The sequence below is a fragment of the Athene noctua genome, chromosome 1, assembly GCF_965140245.1.
Source record: "Athene noctua chromosome 1, bAthNoc1.hap1.1, whole genome shotgun sequence".
NCBI classification, from domain to species: Eukaryota; Metazoa; Chordata; class Aves; order Strigiformes; family Strigidae; genus Athene; species Athene noctua.
In genome coordinates, this window is record NC_134037.1 from 95,391,391 (window position 1) to 95,405,798 (window position 14,408).

Below are 14,408 nucleotides of genomic sequence, written 5' to 3' on the forward strand. Positions count from 1 at the left end.
AAGCAATTTTCTTTTCCCTGTAAAGAGGGAGGACAGCGTGCTTAAAAACAGAACGCAATGTCCAGTTAACAAAAAATACTTTTTTTTACATTCACAGTAAAAGAAAAACATATAGTGTTTGGAAATAATGAAGAGGAGAGAGAAAAGAATACTTCTGCAGCTCTTCATGGTGATTATAGCAAGGACGATGATAAAGAAGATGAGTTTAAAAAGGTATTTTGTGAAAAGAAGGGGTTTTTTTTCAGACTGATCGGATTAGTGAACAGTATCTTAACATTTGGTAGCTGGATATCTGTGTTCCAAAAAGACATCAAATACAAAATATCAGTCATGTAAAAATGATGAAATAGCTTCCCTACAGAGTGAATTTAAGATGGATTTTAACTTTCAAAAGTATATTCTATGTTATTCCAGTTATTACCTTTACTAAACAAATTCTCAATATGTAAAAGTTTGGGGAGAATATTGTGCCTAAGCCATAATACAGGTTTTTCCTTTTTGGGTGGACAGAAACATTCATCCTTTCTGTCTCCTCTTCCAACTTCATCAAGAAAGATCACCTTTGTACTTTTTCCTTGAAGAATACAATCTCTTCACATGCAGCAGAGAAGGGAAGTGGAAATCGAGAACAGACTCACAAACTTGCAAGCACAAATGCAATAATGTTACAATGATAAATTCTGTAGTTTTGTGCTAATGTTCATTAAATGTTGTTGTATTTTTATGTTCTTCTTAATCCAGTTCAGTCAAATTTTACTGTATTTGTCTCCTATTTGAAATGGGTACATAGGCATGATATTCTTGTATTATTCATGGTGTCTTTTTTTTTTTTCTTTTTTTTTTTTTTTTCATATGGAGAGCTTTTCTGAAGGAGTATGAGACTTCAGCCAGATCTCAGTATTCTGTCTCTGAATAAGACAAATCTGTTTCCTTGAATGCTATATTCTCCTTTTCATGCATCTTTTACTTACTTACAAGCTACTTTCCTCCCAACTTCTCCTCTTGTGTTTCTCATGTAGTTTACAGCATAAATTCCTTCAGACAAGAACCTAATATATTTGACTTAAACCCTTTTGAAATAATCTTCAGGTTCCTGTCTGAATACAATACTAAATGATGTATGTTTTATTTATGACAGAAGTGTAAAGAGATTGTTGCCTATTTCAGTCACCAGCTGCTAGACAGTCTCCAGAAAGCCACCCGACTGTCTTTGGATAGTCTTAAAAAAAGAATATTTGTTTCAAAGTAAGTTGCAGATGATTCCTTTAATAGTATTACCAGAATAAAGTTATTTCTGTGTCTATATAGTGATACAAATATACATTCACATGTGTAATGATACAGGCACATGTATCATTAGTCAAACAGTTCCAGACCTTTTGGCCCTTTTAGCTCAAGCAAAACCTGGATAGCCTTCACTTTTTGTTGTAGTTATGCTTTGGCTCACCCTTTTCTTTAATACTTGAATTCTTTATGTTGTTATAGTCTATGAATTTTGTTTTGTGCAGAAAATTAACTTTATTTCTACTATTGTTTCCCCTATGCCTGCACACTATTGTTTTTATTCCCATATCTTTCCCTTGGAATTGTTTTCAAGATGCTGTTAGTACAATTTATTGTCAAACACAAATGAGTAGAACTTAAATGACCAGAACTTAAATGTATGTTGTACATCACATATGGCAGTGTGTCTATATGCTCATCTCATTTCAAATTATTTCTGCAAGCATGGCTATGCAGAATTGTTTCCCATGGGTTAAAGATGATCTATGCACTCTATGAATTCTGTATGTTAATGGCAAGATCCATATGATTTTATCATTCTCCTGTATACATTGTAATATCTATAGATTCTTCTCTGCTCAAACAGATGTACACTTCAGAGACAGAATTGCTTCGGTACAATATATTGTGTATTGAAAAGCCTACTTAGGATTCTATTAAGAGAATTTATTTTAAACAGGTGAAGTTGATGGTGTTTTGTCATTAATGTGTGTTGAAGCTTGAGTTACTTTTTTTCTGAGAACATCTTTTTTAGAAAGTGTATTGAAATCTTGATCTTACTGAAATTAATAGGAATTCATTTGGGTGTGTCATTTATATTTGTCTATGGTATCATATTGTTGAATCCTCCCTTATTCGGTCACCATTTCATGTCATGTCATAGCATTTAGAAATTGTACTTAGCAATTTTTTTTTAGTTTTAGATTTGAATGAGTTTAGGTCATGTATTTATCATTTTGCACTAGCTTGTCATCTTTGAAACTTTTTTCCATTTCTGTTGAATATTTATCTAAAATGTAATGAGGAACTTTTACTCTTGATAGACTGTTGCATAAAATGGTCAGTAAAACCTTCTTATGCCCTACTCAAAGCACTGGCAGTCTTCCATCATTCTTAAATTGAGAGATTAAAATCCAGATTCAGAAAATATAATGTATAAAAAAGTTCCAAAAGCAATGGCTGGATCCAAGGTAACCTTTGTCTGAATGATGGAGCCCTGACTATTATCTTTGCCCTTTAAACAAGAAGCTTCTGTAAGTTTTGTCAAGTAGTTCATAATTTAATGTGAAAATTCTCCATGAGGATTTGCCCAGAAAAGGCAGCTCCAGATTATATTTCTAAGATAATTTGAGGGGGCTTCTTGGTGAAGTATTTATGACATGCTTCAAAATTATTTTCAGCAAAACTACATTTGGGAGAACAAAATTTTCTGTTTGTCCAAGTAAACCTGAAGAGGTTGCTTCTTTTCTAAAGGCAGAAGTACACCTTGCTATTCCCAATGTGGTAAGTTATGTGTCATACAGGTAAGGTAAAATACACTGTCTTATAGCCATCTCTGCATTTGCCCAAGTGGAGGATGTGAGCACACTTCTACTGAACCAGCATCCATTCCAATGGAGAACAGTTGCTCAGACTTAGTGCACTGAGAGCAATGGTGAAATGTGCTCACAGTCCCAGTGTTCCTGGTTCTGTCTTAGCGTTACTTGAAGAACCTGGCCTTTTATTGTTCCTGGGTGTTTCAGCAATTATACTGCAATCTATTCATCAGCGTTCTTTGCAGAATGATTACAGTTCTCCTTTACATGTAGCAGTTGCATTGCTGGAACAGATTTTTCATGATAGTTTTTTTCTTTTTTAGCTGCTTTTTTCCTTGTGTAATTTAAACCCTTTGTTGATAAAAATAATGAACATTATCTTTGCTCAGTTTTAGTCATCTCAATAGGAAGTAAGATGACTAGAAGGAGGAACACTAGACAAAAATGAGAAGTTTCAAAACCAAGAAAAGAGCTGTGGATTTCTGTGTGCAGAGAACAAAAAGGCAGCTTGATTGCAAAGAACTAATGCATGCATTTGTTTTCCTTTTGTAAAACAAGATAATTCTGTGTCACCAATATATATGGTATTTTATTTTATATATGAGAAGGTAACTTAATATTATCCAGTTGTCTTGTAAAGATTAAAAGTTTTATATTAATGAAGTTATAATGGAAGAAAGTTCATGTTCTAAGGTGATATTCCTTTGATATTGAATCAGTGTTCATATTGTCATTCTGTACATTCACACTCTGTGTGTGCACATGATATATAAGGTCTGTCAAAGTGTGGAATTTTTACTTGTTGATATTTCTATAAGCATAAAGCCCCAAGCTCCACCCACTGCCATGGGAAGTGAATCCATTTTTCCACTCCTCTGAAATGTTTCATCGATCCAGGGCAGTAATTAAGTAATGGGTAAAATACCACTTTACTGATGCTAATAGGATTTTCCAAAATCCTTGCTTGCATGCATGCAACTGCTCAATCTGTGAAATTGATTTATAAAACATCAGAGCCACTTTTAAGCGGTTTATATCCCTGTTCTGAACACTCCTGTAGTTGATTTCATAATTTCATAATGATGGCTTGCACTTGAAAGCTATAAGATGGGTGTTCTGAAGACTATGTTTGAGGATTGAGCATATCACAAAAGTGATCTTTTTTCTGAAGTTTAACAAGAAATGCTGTTCTGTTCCTTCCTGGATCACACTAAGGTAGGTTCTTCCTCCTGCTCAGTATTTTGGAGAAACTGATGTGTCCCTTTAGTCCACCTTATGCTACACAGAATTGTTTTCAAACAAGGACTGGACAAAGTCACAATTAACATTAGTGCTGCCGATGCAGTTCAAAAGTTTTGGGTTTGAGACTTTATATCTGTTTGTGTACTACTAAATAACACAGGCTAGAGGCTGTTCTTTAACTTCAAAGTGAGCTGATGTGAAATGGTGTGTACCCACAGTTGTAAATACTTTTCTTCCTGAATCCAGAAGTTTGCATTCAAACTGTGTGTTAGGAACAGCCTCTGTCATCTTTTATGTGCCAGACTATGTCTGACTTTTTTCTGGGAGAGTGCTTTTTTGCATCTTCCCAAACTATGCTGAGGGAGCATACTAGCATTTGTACAGTGTAGATGATGGCAGACCAGAGCCTGTGTTTTGACCCTATTCTGTTTGCTAGTTGTACTTGATCCAGATCAGGAATCCTCATTTTCCTTCCAGTTCTTTTTGTCATGTACTCTGGTAGCTGAATGTAAGTTTACTTCCTCTTTTGAGTTGGTTATTACATTGCTCTCAGAATTATGATACAAAATCCTTGCCAAATATACAACTTGAGATCTTCGGGGCTACTGCTTGGAGCTCCGTTAATTTACTAAACACCTCTCTTGCAAACAATTTTGAGGTAATGCTAGCTTTGGAAGAAAAGAAACATTCAGTATTTATTCAGCTAGGACGTTTGACACTTTGATCCAGGTGATTTTGTTTGCCTGAAATACTCCACGGTGTAAATATACGTCTAGATAAGCACTTAGAAGGAGAGGTTGTATAACTGTAAATCTTCTTGAAAATAACCTGTCCATATGTAATTTTATGACCATCCCTCTCAGTTCTTTCACAGAATTTAGGATCCAGTCATTAAGAGCAACAGAGAGGAGGATCTTGGCCTGAAATTTTTAATGCTTTATGATTCTAGAATGCAGAAAACAAGGCTTGTAATGTATTCCCATGCACTATAAAAATAATTATAAAAATGCTGTTTAAAATGCTGTAGAAATTATAAAAACCCCAATCAATCTATCTACTTATATGCTTGCTTGTCATTTTACCCACAGCATGAATGTACAACTAGATAGTAGGTCAGTACAGTATAATTTCTTTAGAGACAATTCTGAGCCAGACAAACTGTTAAAGTTACATTTTCCAAATTCTCTTCTGGGCAAGTTCCATAATTTACTATGAGCGGAGTAAAACTGAGGTCTTAGAAAATGACAATCAGTTGCATTTATTTCAACGCTATTTCAACTGTTTTATATAGGTAATTGTTCCCAGTTTAGATGACATACAGCAAACCATCAATCGTCTGATTCAGTTAATACTGGAAGTAAGTCGTGGAGTTGCTCAGTGGGGCCAGAGACATTTGCAAAAATCTAGTTTAAAAACAGAATCAGGCACACGGCAAGTATCTTCAGCAGGCTTTGGATCACCAGGAAAAATAGCCAAAAAAAGGGAAAGTAAGTGTGTTGGGTTTTGGTTTTGGTTTTTCACTTATTTCAACTTTTTACTTTAATAGAAATGCCCTATACAAATATTTGTGAATAAGATCACTTTTCAAAGAGGCCAACTGTGGATTATCTTGAATTAATTTGTTGGGTTTATTAGCTGTATTTTTCAGAAATAGCTTTTCAGGCCTATGTAACTATTAGAACTCTGAGCAAAAAAACTTAGAAAAATTGCTAGATTCTGAATCTCCTATTTAATATGAGGTGAAGTAAGTATGTCTTTTTAAGACCTTTCTAAGGTCTTTTACCTGTTTTCTGTGGAATGTATCCATAACAATATAGTTGAAACCATAAACAATGACTGTAGACTAACTCTCATTGAAATAGAACAAGAGCTAGTCTGATAATTAGATTTCAGTAAAGATTTTAATTGTTGGCTATAGTCCTAGAATGGAGTATAAAACACCTAAAGTGTTTGTTCATGTGAACATTCAGACTATAGATAGACCTACATTTGTTTTAGTCAGATATTTTTTCCTTAATATTATTTCTGATCATCTCCCCATATGTTTTGTAAGCATCCACAAAAGTTCAAATATATTTTTACTATCAGGTTCTCTTAGCTGCTTGGCTGAGTCATCGATCGGCAATACAGTTATATATTTATTGTGATTCCTTTGGAAAGTATTTAACATCTTGGAAAGCTTTTCTTTTTGATAGTCCAGATCTGGGATGACTTCTACTGATGTACTTTGTATAATTTTAACCTCTTTAATGAGCTTCAAACAGGGTGAGAGCAAACTATCCTCATCAAACAGTCATAGCCTTTTCCTCCACTGTGTAAAATACAACATCAGCAAGTAATGATTTTCATTACCTTTAAACTACTCATCAGCAAACCCTGGGGCCATATATTAATGTTTGGCCAATGAGATCAGTGGAGTACACTGTCAAGGATGGATCAATCTGAGACTTTGTTTCCAGTAACCAGACCTCTGAAAAGTCTTCAGACTAAAAGAGAACTTGCAGTTGCACTAAATCCCCCCCATTAAACAATGTGTGTGGTGAAAAGAGTGGATTTTTTGTCTCCATTCTCTTAAATCTACTTCAGAATTCTCAGGCATTGTTATGACAGGAGAGGCTCAGATCTCAGGTATATCAGTGTCTATATTGACCCTGATTTTCTCAGCAATTTATCAAAAATGAAGGAGGGACATGAAAATTGTGTTTTATTTTCCTTCTATTTTAGCTTACTTGTAGTTCTTAAAGGAGACAGGGCTTCAGTTTCAACATCAGTAGTGTAACTGGACCAGCAGTTACCAGTATCTAAACTGCCTTTGAAAGTGTATTTGGAGTCAAGAAGTTTAGGAATATCTCTAGATTGTCCTTTCTCTTTTTTTTTTTTTTTTTCTTTCTTTTTTTCTCTTCATTCAGTTCTAACCTCTTTCAGACAAGACTCAAAAGACTTTGATTTTAGCCGTTTGTAAGACAAGTGCAGATCCAAAACATGACAAACTTAATTCTGCACTCATTATCAACATAAGAAGGACATGGACCTTTTGGAGTGAGTTCATAGGAGGCCACAAAGATGATCAGGGAGCTGAAGCACCTCCCTTATGAAGACAGGCTAAGAGAGTTGGGGTTGTTCAGCTTGGAGAAGGCTCCAGGGAGACCTTATAGTGGCCTTCCAGTACCTAAAGGGGGCTACAGGAAAGATGGGGAGGGACTTTTTACAAGAGAATGTAGTGATAGGATGAGGGGTAATGGCTTTAAACTGAAAGAGGGTAGATTTAGATTAGATACAAGGAAGAAGATTTTTACTGTGAGAGTGGTGACACACTGGCACAGGTTGTCCAGAGAGGCTGTGCCTGCCCCCTCCCTGGCAGTGTTCAAGGCCAGGTTGGACGGGGCTTTGAGCAACCTGGTCTAGTGGAAGGTGTCCCTGCCCATGGCAGGGGGTTGGAACTAGTTGATCATTAAGGTCCCTTCCAACTGAAATCATTCTATGATTTATATGTGGCTTGCCAGAGTTTAGCATCTTTTTTGAAACCACTAAATAGAATAACAAGAAATTATTTCTTTGAAGCATGTTAGAGTTCAAGAAACTTGCACTGTTTTAAGGGCTTTACACAATTAAAACACTGTACATTAACTTTAAAAAAACATAACACAATGTTTATGAGGCCTTGTCGTGTTCAAAGTTACAGTGGAGAAAATGAAATTTTGTGAATTAAGAAGGCTATTTTCTGTCCATTTAGAAACATTCACTGTAGACTGAATTTGCTCTGGCTGTATAGAGCCTGGTACTAACTAGCACTTGGTACTTTCATATTAAGCAATCGGACAGACAGTTGAAGAAGGCTACTCAGCTTTACTGAAGAGCATCATCGCTTAACTTGGCATGCACATGCTTAGAAGAGAATTCTAAACAGTCTTTTAATAGTTCATTCAGTTATATATAATTTTATTTTACAGAAGCAGTTGAAGATGATGTGCTTGTCAGAAAGCTAAGAAATTTTTACTCAGGTGTTACAGAACATGAAGATATTTCTAAACTAGTTGTGCTACTCTCTTCTGCCGTGAATTCTGTAAGAGAAGTAGCTAGTGAAGTTCTGCAGGACTTTCAGAAATACAAGGTGCTGTGGGCAGAAGATAGAGATGCCAAAATTCAGGTGCGTTTAATGATGATCACCTACAGGGCTGTTCTTCATTAACATTATCTTTTGAAATCAGAAAACATAAAGGTAAAAAAAATCAAGGAAAAAGATGCAGAAAATATAACAATATAACAAAAATAACAGCTGAAATTCTTATTTTGTCTTTCAGTGAAGTATATTGCCTAAGCAGAAGTAATAGCATGCTACCTCATTTTTGTGTTGGGGTTTGGCTTTTCCTGCTTCTGTGCCATTCTAGATACTAATAAACTGGTCCTAATTTGTTAATTGCTTTATTTTTTGTTTGTGGAACTCTGGATTTTAGGCCACAAGAAACTACCCCAGTCTGACATGATGTATACCAGAACCCATAGACATTCCCACAGCATCAGTGATGATAATTGTGTTTTTTTCTCTATGGAAAGTGTTATACTTTGAGTTTAATACAATTTTTATTCACCAGCTTTCCTGTAGTTATTTCAGGAGGTGAGTTCTTCATTCTCTGTTCCAAGAATCTTCTATTCAGTTCTTGGTTGTTTGAACTCTAAGTTGAATCCATAAGTTTGGTAGAAAAATATAGTGTCTGCTACAGCAAGAAAAAGTTAGTTTCCAGGAACTGGAGGTCTCTGTGACTTCTGCTTTGGAACATTTCACACTGTTCTACAATAGAGTTTTAACGTAGAGTTTGAATTTAGAGACTCGGTAGAAGAAAGTTGGCTTCTCTATCTACTTTCTGTAACTTTGGCTTAGTTGAATTTTCTGTTATATACATAGATCTGTGAATATCACATCACCTTGTTTACTACAGGAGCACTGGTATCCTCTGAGTGTCACAGTGCAAGTTTTGCAGTATATATGGGCTAAAAAAGCCACTTTATATGCAGAGCTGAGAATTTAGTTAGTCTAACCAAATAAATATTATTAGGTTGATCTAGTTACTACTAAGGAGAAGGATACAGAGAGAGCCTCAATAATAATGTAGCTAAGTCTTACACACATATGACCTAGTTGCTACATTCTTTCTTTAGCACTATGCTAACCCTTCCACTGCCTGTCTGGGCACTTTCAGACAAAGGAATAGAAGTGGGAAACAGCTTTCAGCATTTGTTACTTGCCCAGGCTATGTAGGCGTATTGAATAAAGCTCTTGTGTAATGCTTCTGAGATGCAGCTTTTCAGAATCACAAATCTTTTCTACACTTGAGTTCTGCTCATGGAACTATTAGAAAATGTGTTTTATTGTGATTGTTTCACACATAATTGGGCTAATGGTGTGGTCTTCCTGTAAGTGTGGACAGTTTTTGATCTCGTTACCTGTTTTCTCAAAACCAGTGGGCACTTAACATGTCTTGGCTATCTGTTTCTCTGTTAAATTTGACTGGAAATTCCCAACAAGCTTGAGAGCTACTGACAGAGAAATAGGTACACATGAATTCCTCATCACATCCATTTTACCCTGTTAGCAAGGCTACAAAAGACTAAACCCAGGTATAATATTGGCACACATTTTCAGTAATTCCTGAATAACTGTTGCCACTTGTTTTATAAAAATATGGAAAAGGACATTTGTTGATTGACTTTTGTTGATTTTAAACTACACACAGCAATTTTTGGCTAGCTGTCCATCTCTGACTGAAATTAAAGAAGAAATACTTTACTATGCTATGTTTGAGGAAGAGATGGAGGATTTAAACCCCATTATTCCTCTTGGTCCAATTGAACTGCATACAGGTATGACATTTTCTTAGCCTTGTATGTACAGTAAGATAATGAATATAATAGTAGTTATTTGGTTTATTCTTGGAAAAAAATGCTTACAATATGTATAGAAATTACTGAAGAGACCTCCCTGACTGATCAGCCAGGGCTTACTCAGACCCTTCTCAGAAATCTGACTTGAAAAAAAAACTCCATTCCTCTTGCCTTCTCCTCTTTGGAGTGGAGAAATTAAACTCTGTCATGGGTGTGAAGTTATCATGGGGACCTGCTGAAGAGTTAATGAATATGTATTGATACTGATTTGGTTATCTCTGGCACTCATCTCTGGCATCAGGTCAACCAGTGATTACAAAGAGCATCAGAAGCATAAATCACCTTCTTTGGTATTGGTGCAAGACTAGCACATAGCTGTATTAGCTTCTTTTTCTCTATCAGTGTTTGTTTCAGCAGGACATATGGCTGCTTAGCCATTCCCATGTTTAGCATCCATAGATCTCAGAATATCATGTTTTTCTGTCCACCTGTATAGTGTCTTTAAAGGTAGAGAAGCTGTCACCAAGCCCTGGTGTTGGAATGTGTTCCCTCACACAGCTTGTGCTTCCTTAGTTCTATACAGCACCGTGCCTCAGTACCTGGCCTCCTGTGGCCCTGACAACCTGGTAGTCATTGATCATGTTATTCTGAAAAACAGTCAGGTGCAGAAAAGTGTATTTTCTCCAGACAACTGCTTGTTGAAGAATTAAGCTGTTTGTGCTATGACAGAGAAGCAAAGATTTCAGTGACACTTATCCCTCTCATCTCTCAGATTATTATGTAGCTAACATGTCTTCTGTGGACCAGTGTCACTTTTGCAGTTTTTTTAACTTTCTGTGGCAGACGCTATCATGGTTGCTCTCTAGGGACAAGTAGTAAATGTATCCCTTTCCAAATATCAGTGTGGTCACGTTTCTAATGAGCAACCCCATTTTCTGAGAGATTAGATTGATTAGACTGAGAAATCATTTCAGTACAATTTGTCTTGCTCACACATCAGAGAAGACAGAAGCTGTTGCACTTTGAATAGAGTTCATTTTAGGATCTTGTTGGTGTGTTACCCCTAGCTTGCTTTCAGTGAATAAGCAAAATTGTCAGACTGCTGACTGCATATCCTCATCCAATTCCTGGATGCAACTTCTTATTAATTAAACCCCTCTGGAGCCAATTAATTCACTCTGGAAAACTTGCTGTCTATTACTCTGTGATGATTTATCAGTCAAGTGTGATAAGAAGCAGTCTATCCAAAAGAACATGGATTTTGTTGATGGTTACACTGATTCCTCATCTGTGACCGCTGCATCAGAGGGAGCCAAGTCTTCCAGGTTCAGGAACAAGGATATTAAATGTTTTTATGATCTGGGGAAGCAGATATTTTTCTCATATTCAGCTTAGGTTTAGGAACTGATTTACTATCATTTACATAGTCTAGCTTCTGGACCCCTGTACTTTCCAGTACTTTTACAGTACTTTCCTTGAATTACCCATGGCCTTCAGGAATCAGATTTTTCATGCTAATAGGCATATTATTGAAGAAGAAACTATATCTGCTGTAAATTTTTTGTGAGCAGAAATGTTATATGCTGTTAGTATCTTTTGGTTTCTTTCACCAGAGTACAAAATGACGCCTATTAAAATCCTAATTTATTTTGAAAATAAGCTGGAACACCAGTGATTGGCTTTTTTGTCTCTTCAGTGTTGGTTTGTGTTTATATGTTAACTACATATGATATGATGTGACACCTTACAATTTTAGTTGCAAAGTATTGTGAAATCCCAAGATGCCATTTCTTCAAGGGATATAAGCCATTTAAACACCACTGATCTTTATGCATTTGGTTAATATATATCAAAGGTATTTTCTGAAAATCTACATTAATAAGTAGGCATTTTCTTCTTTATTAATTTTCTTTATATGTTCTATTAGAGAAGCTTACCAAATATACATAGATAAGCTTATTACAATATACTATAAACCAACAAAAATATATTTGGTTTGGAACTTTTAAAATGCAGTAATTGGATTACCTGTCTGTTTTTCCTAATTGCTGTTAAAGAACCATAAGTCATGATGTGGGTTTTTTTTACAGAAAAAAACTAAGACGTAGATTGAATAATTTATTTCTTTTTTTAAATTAGGACCACTGAAAATAGCTTTAGCAATTGAAGCCAAAGCCTGGAAGATGCTCCTCTGTCATCATTTAAATGAGGAATATAAAAAGAAAATGACAGACATGATGCTGTTCATAAATGAATATTTAAAGAAATTGTCTCGACCTCTGCATGACTTAGATGATGTCAGATTTGCAATGGAAGCTTTATCTATCATACGTGATAATAACATACAAATGGATATGAGTCTGGGACCTATTGAAGTAAGATGACTTTTAATTTTTTTACTTTGATTAAAATGATATAATAAGAATCATAAGATAAACTGAGAAGCAAAACAATGAGTTTACTATCATTAATGATCTAGACTGAAGATGGAAACAGTAATATTTTTGTGGTTATTTATAGTATAAATTATGAATCAGTATCAGATACTTTGCTAGATGCTGTATAAATGCAGGAGAGTAAAAATTATTCTCTCTCAAATAAATTATAATATAAATGCAATCTAGGAGACAACATGCAGAAATGAACAGATGAGAGCACAAGAGGAAGGAGCAATATTTTCCCTTTTGTAGTGTGTTGTTTTCATTAACCTTAATCCTCTTCTTAATTTTTCTGTATCTGTAGACAAAGGTCTTGATTTTTTAAATTTTTCTGTATCTGTAAACAAAGATCTTGATCATCTAACCCCTTTAAATATAACCATAATATATTCATGGAGCCACACATCATTGTATGCTGTCAGAAACTTGCCTAATTCTTTTATTTTTCCCTACAAGAAGGTAAAAGAAGCTCATTAGGTTTTAGATATACTTGGTATTTATTATCACACTCTGAAACACTCAGCTTAATAGAACACTTTTTTTTACATTTTCATCCACCTTTTGGAGAAGAAATTGTGTTATTGTATATTAACATTTTCTTTCCTGAAGACTGTTCTATGAACATGATACCAGAAAGGACTTTCAGTGGATTGTTGTCACTTTTACTAGTTTTATGTTAAGAAAGTGGGTTTTATCTTAGCAATTCATGTGGTGGTTTGTAAGCCAGCAATGGTACAGAGACTATTTAAATGCAAGTATAACCAGTTCTGTGATCCAGAAGAGCTAGAGATTAAACAAGTAAAGGAAGAACCTGAACAATAATTCCAACATTTAAAGTAATCAGATCAACTAAATGTTATTTCTTAGTCTGACTGTTTTCAGGCTGAAGATATGGACATGATAATCATACTCATAGATGTTAAATAAAATAAGCAAGAGGAACTGAGTTCAACATGTCATTCTGATAGATTTTACATGTGTAGGAAATGATGCAAAATTTGTAAATAAATAAATAGAAGGTATACAAAATTATGAAGTATTAACATTGCTTGTTCATTTACATCTGCTTCTGGCACTTTGAGATGACTATTGGGATAAAAGTTCTTTCCCAAACCACTTATATTTTGTTTATCTTACAACCATTTCCTCCCTTTCTATATTAACTTAATGAGTTCCCTTGATATCAGTATGGCTAGCCATGTGAACAGTTCACTCTTAGACCTTTTTTTCATGAACTTTCCTTAAATAATGAAAGAATATAGACCTGAAAATTCAAGACATGAATATAGAACGATGGCAACATTTATAATTACTGATCGGTAACGTCAATGTTTTGTTTTATTGGGAGATTTAATTATAACTTTGTTGATGGGATGATTAGGCATTATATTTCTTACTAAATCATAATTGAAGGAAAGAGGACTTGGTGTAACAAAAAGCAGGACAGGAAGGGGATTGAGCATAGTCAATGCAGATTTATCAAGGGAAAATCATGCCTGATCAACTTGTTAGTTTTCTACAATGAAATTATTAGTGAACAAGGGGAGACTAGTGGATATTCTTTATTGTGATGGTAGCAAGGCTTTTGACGCTGTCTCCCATAACATCCTCATTGACAAACTGATGGTGTGGACTGTCAGGCTCAAACTGTCAGGCTCAAAGGGTTGTGGTCAGTGGCACAAAATCTAGTTAGAAGCCAGCAATTAGTGGTACACCCCAGGGGTCCATACTGGGTCTAGTACTGTGTACTTGGTAGATGGGGCAGAGTGCACCCTTAACAAGTTTCCAGATGACACAACTGGGAGGAATGGCTGACACACCAGATGGTTGTCAAGGGGGGTTCAGAGGCATCTGGATGGAAAAATGGGCTAACAGGAACCTCATGAAGTTCAACAAAGGGAGATGCCAAGTCCTGCCCCAAGAGATGAATGCCCCTAGACACCAGTGCAGCCTGGGTAGAAAGTAGCTTTGCGGAAAAAGAACTGAATTTTTTGGTGTACACCAAGTTGAACATAAGCCAGAAAAGTGC

At 35.4% G+C, this 14,408-nt stretch overlaps 1 protein-coding gene across 1 annotated transcript in view; it reads left to right on the plus strand.

Annotated features, from left to right (window-relative positions):
- Nucleotides 1-14,408, plus strand: part of DNAH8 (dynein axonemal heavy chain 8) — a 151,391-nt gene that overhangs the window by 35,326 nt on the left and 101,657 nt on the right. The window contains exons 22-28 of the mRNA XM_074925831.1: nucleotides 98-213; nucleotides 1,139-1,245; nucleotides 2,685-2,787; nucleotides 5,353-5,554; nucleotides 8,015-8,208; nucleotides 9,794-9,920; nucleotides 12,081-12,316. Coding sequence (XP_074781932.1) covers nucleotides 98-213; nucleotides 1,139-1,245; nucleotides 2,685-2,787; nucleotides 5,353-5,554; nucleotides 8,015-8,208; nucleotides 9,794-9,920; nucleotides 12,081-12,316 — 1,085 coding nt within the window. The remainder of the gene's footprint in view (nucleotides 1-97; nucleotides 214-1,138; nucleotides 1,246-2,684; nucleotides 2,788-5,352; nucleotides 5,555-8,014; nucleotides 8,209-9,793; nucleotides 9,921-12,080; nucleotides 12,317-14,408) is intronic.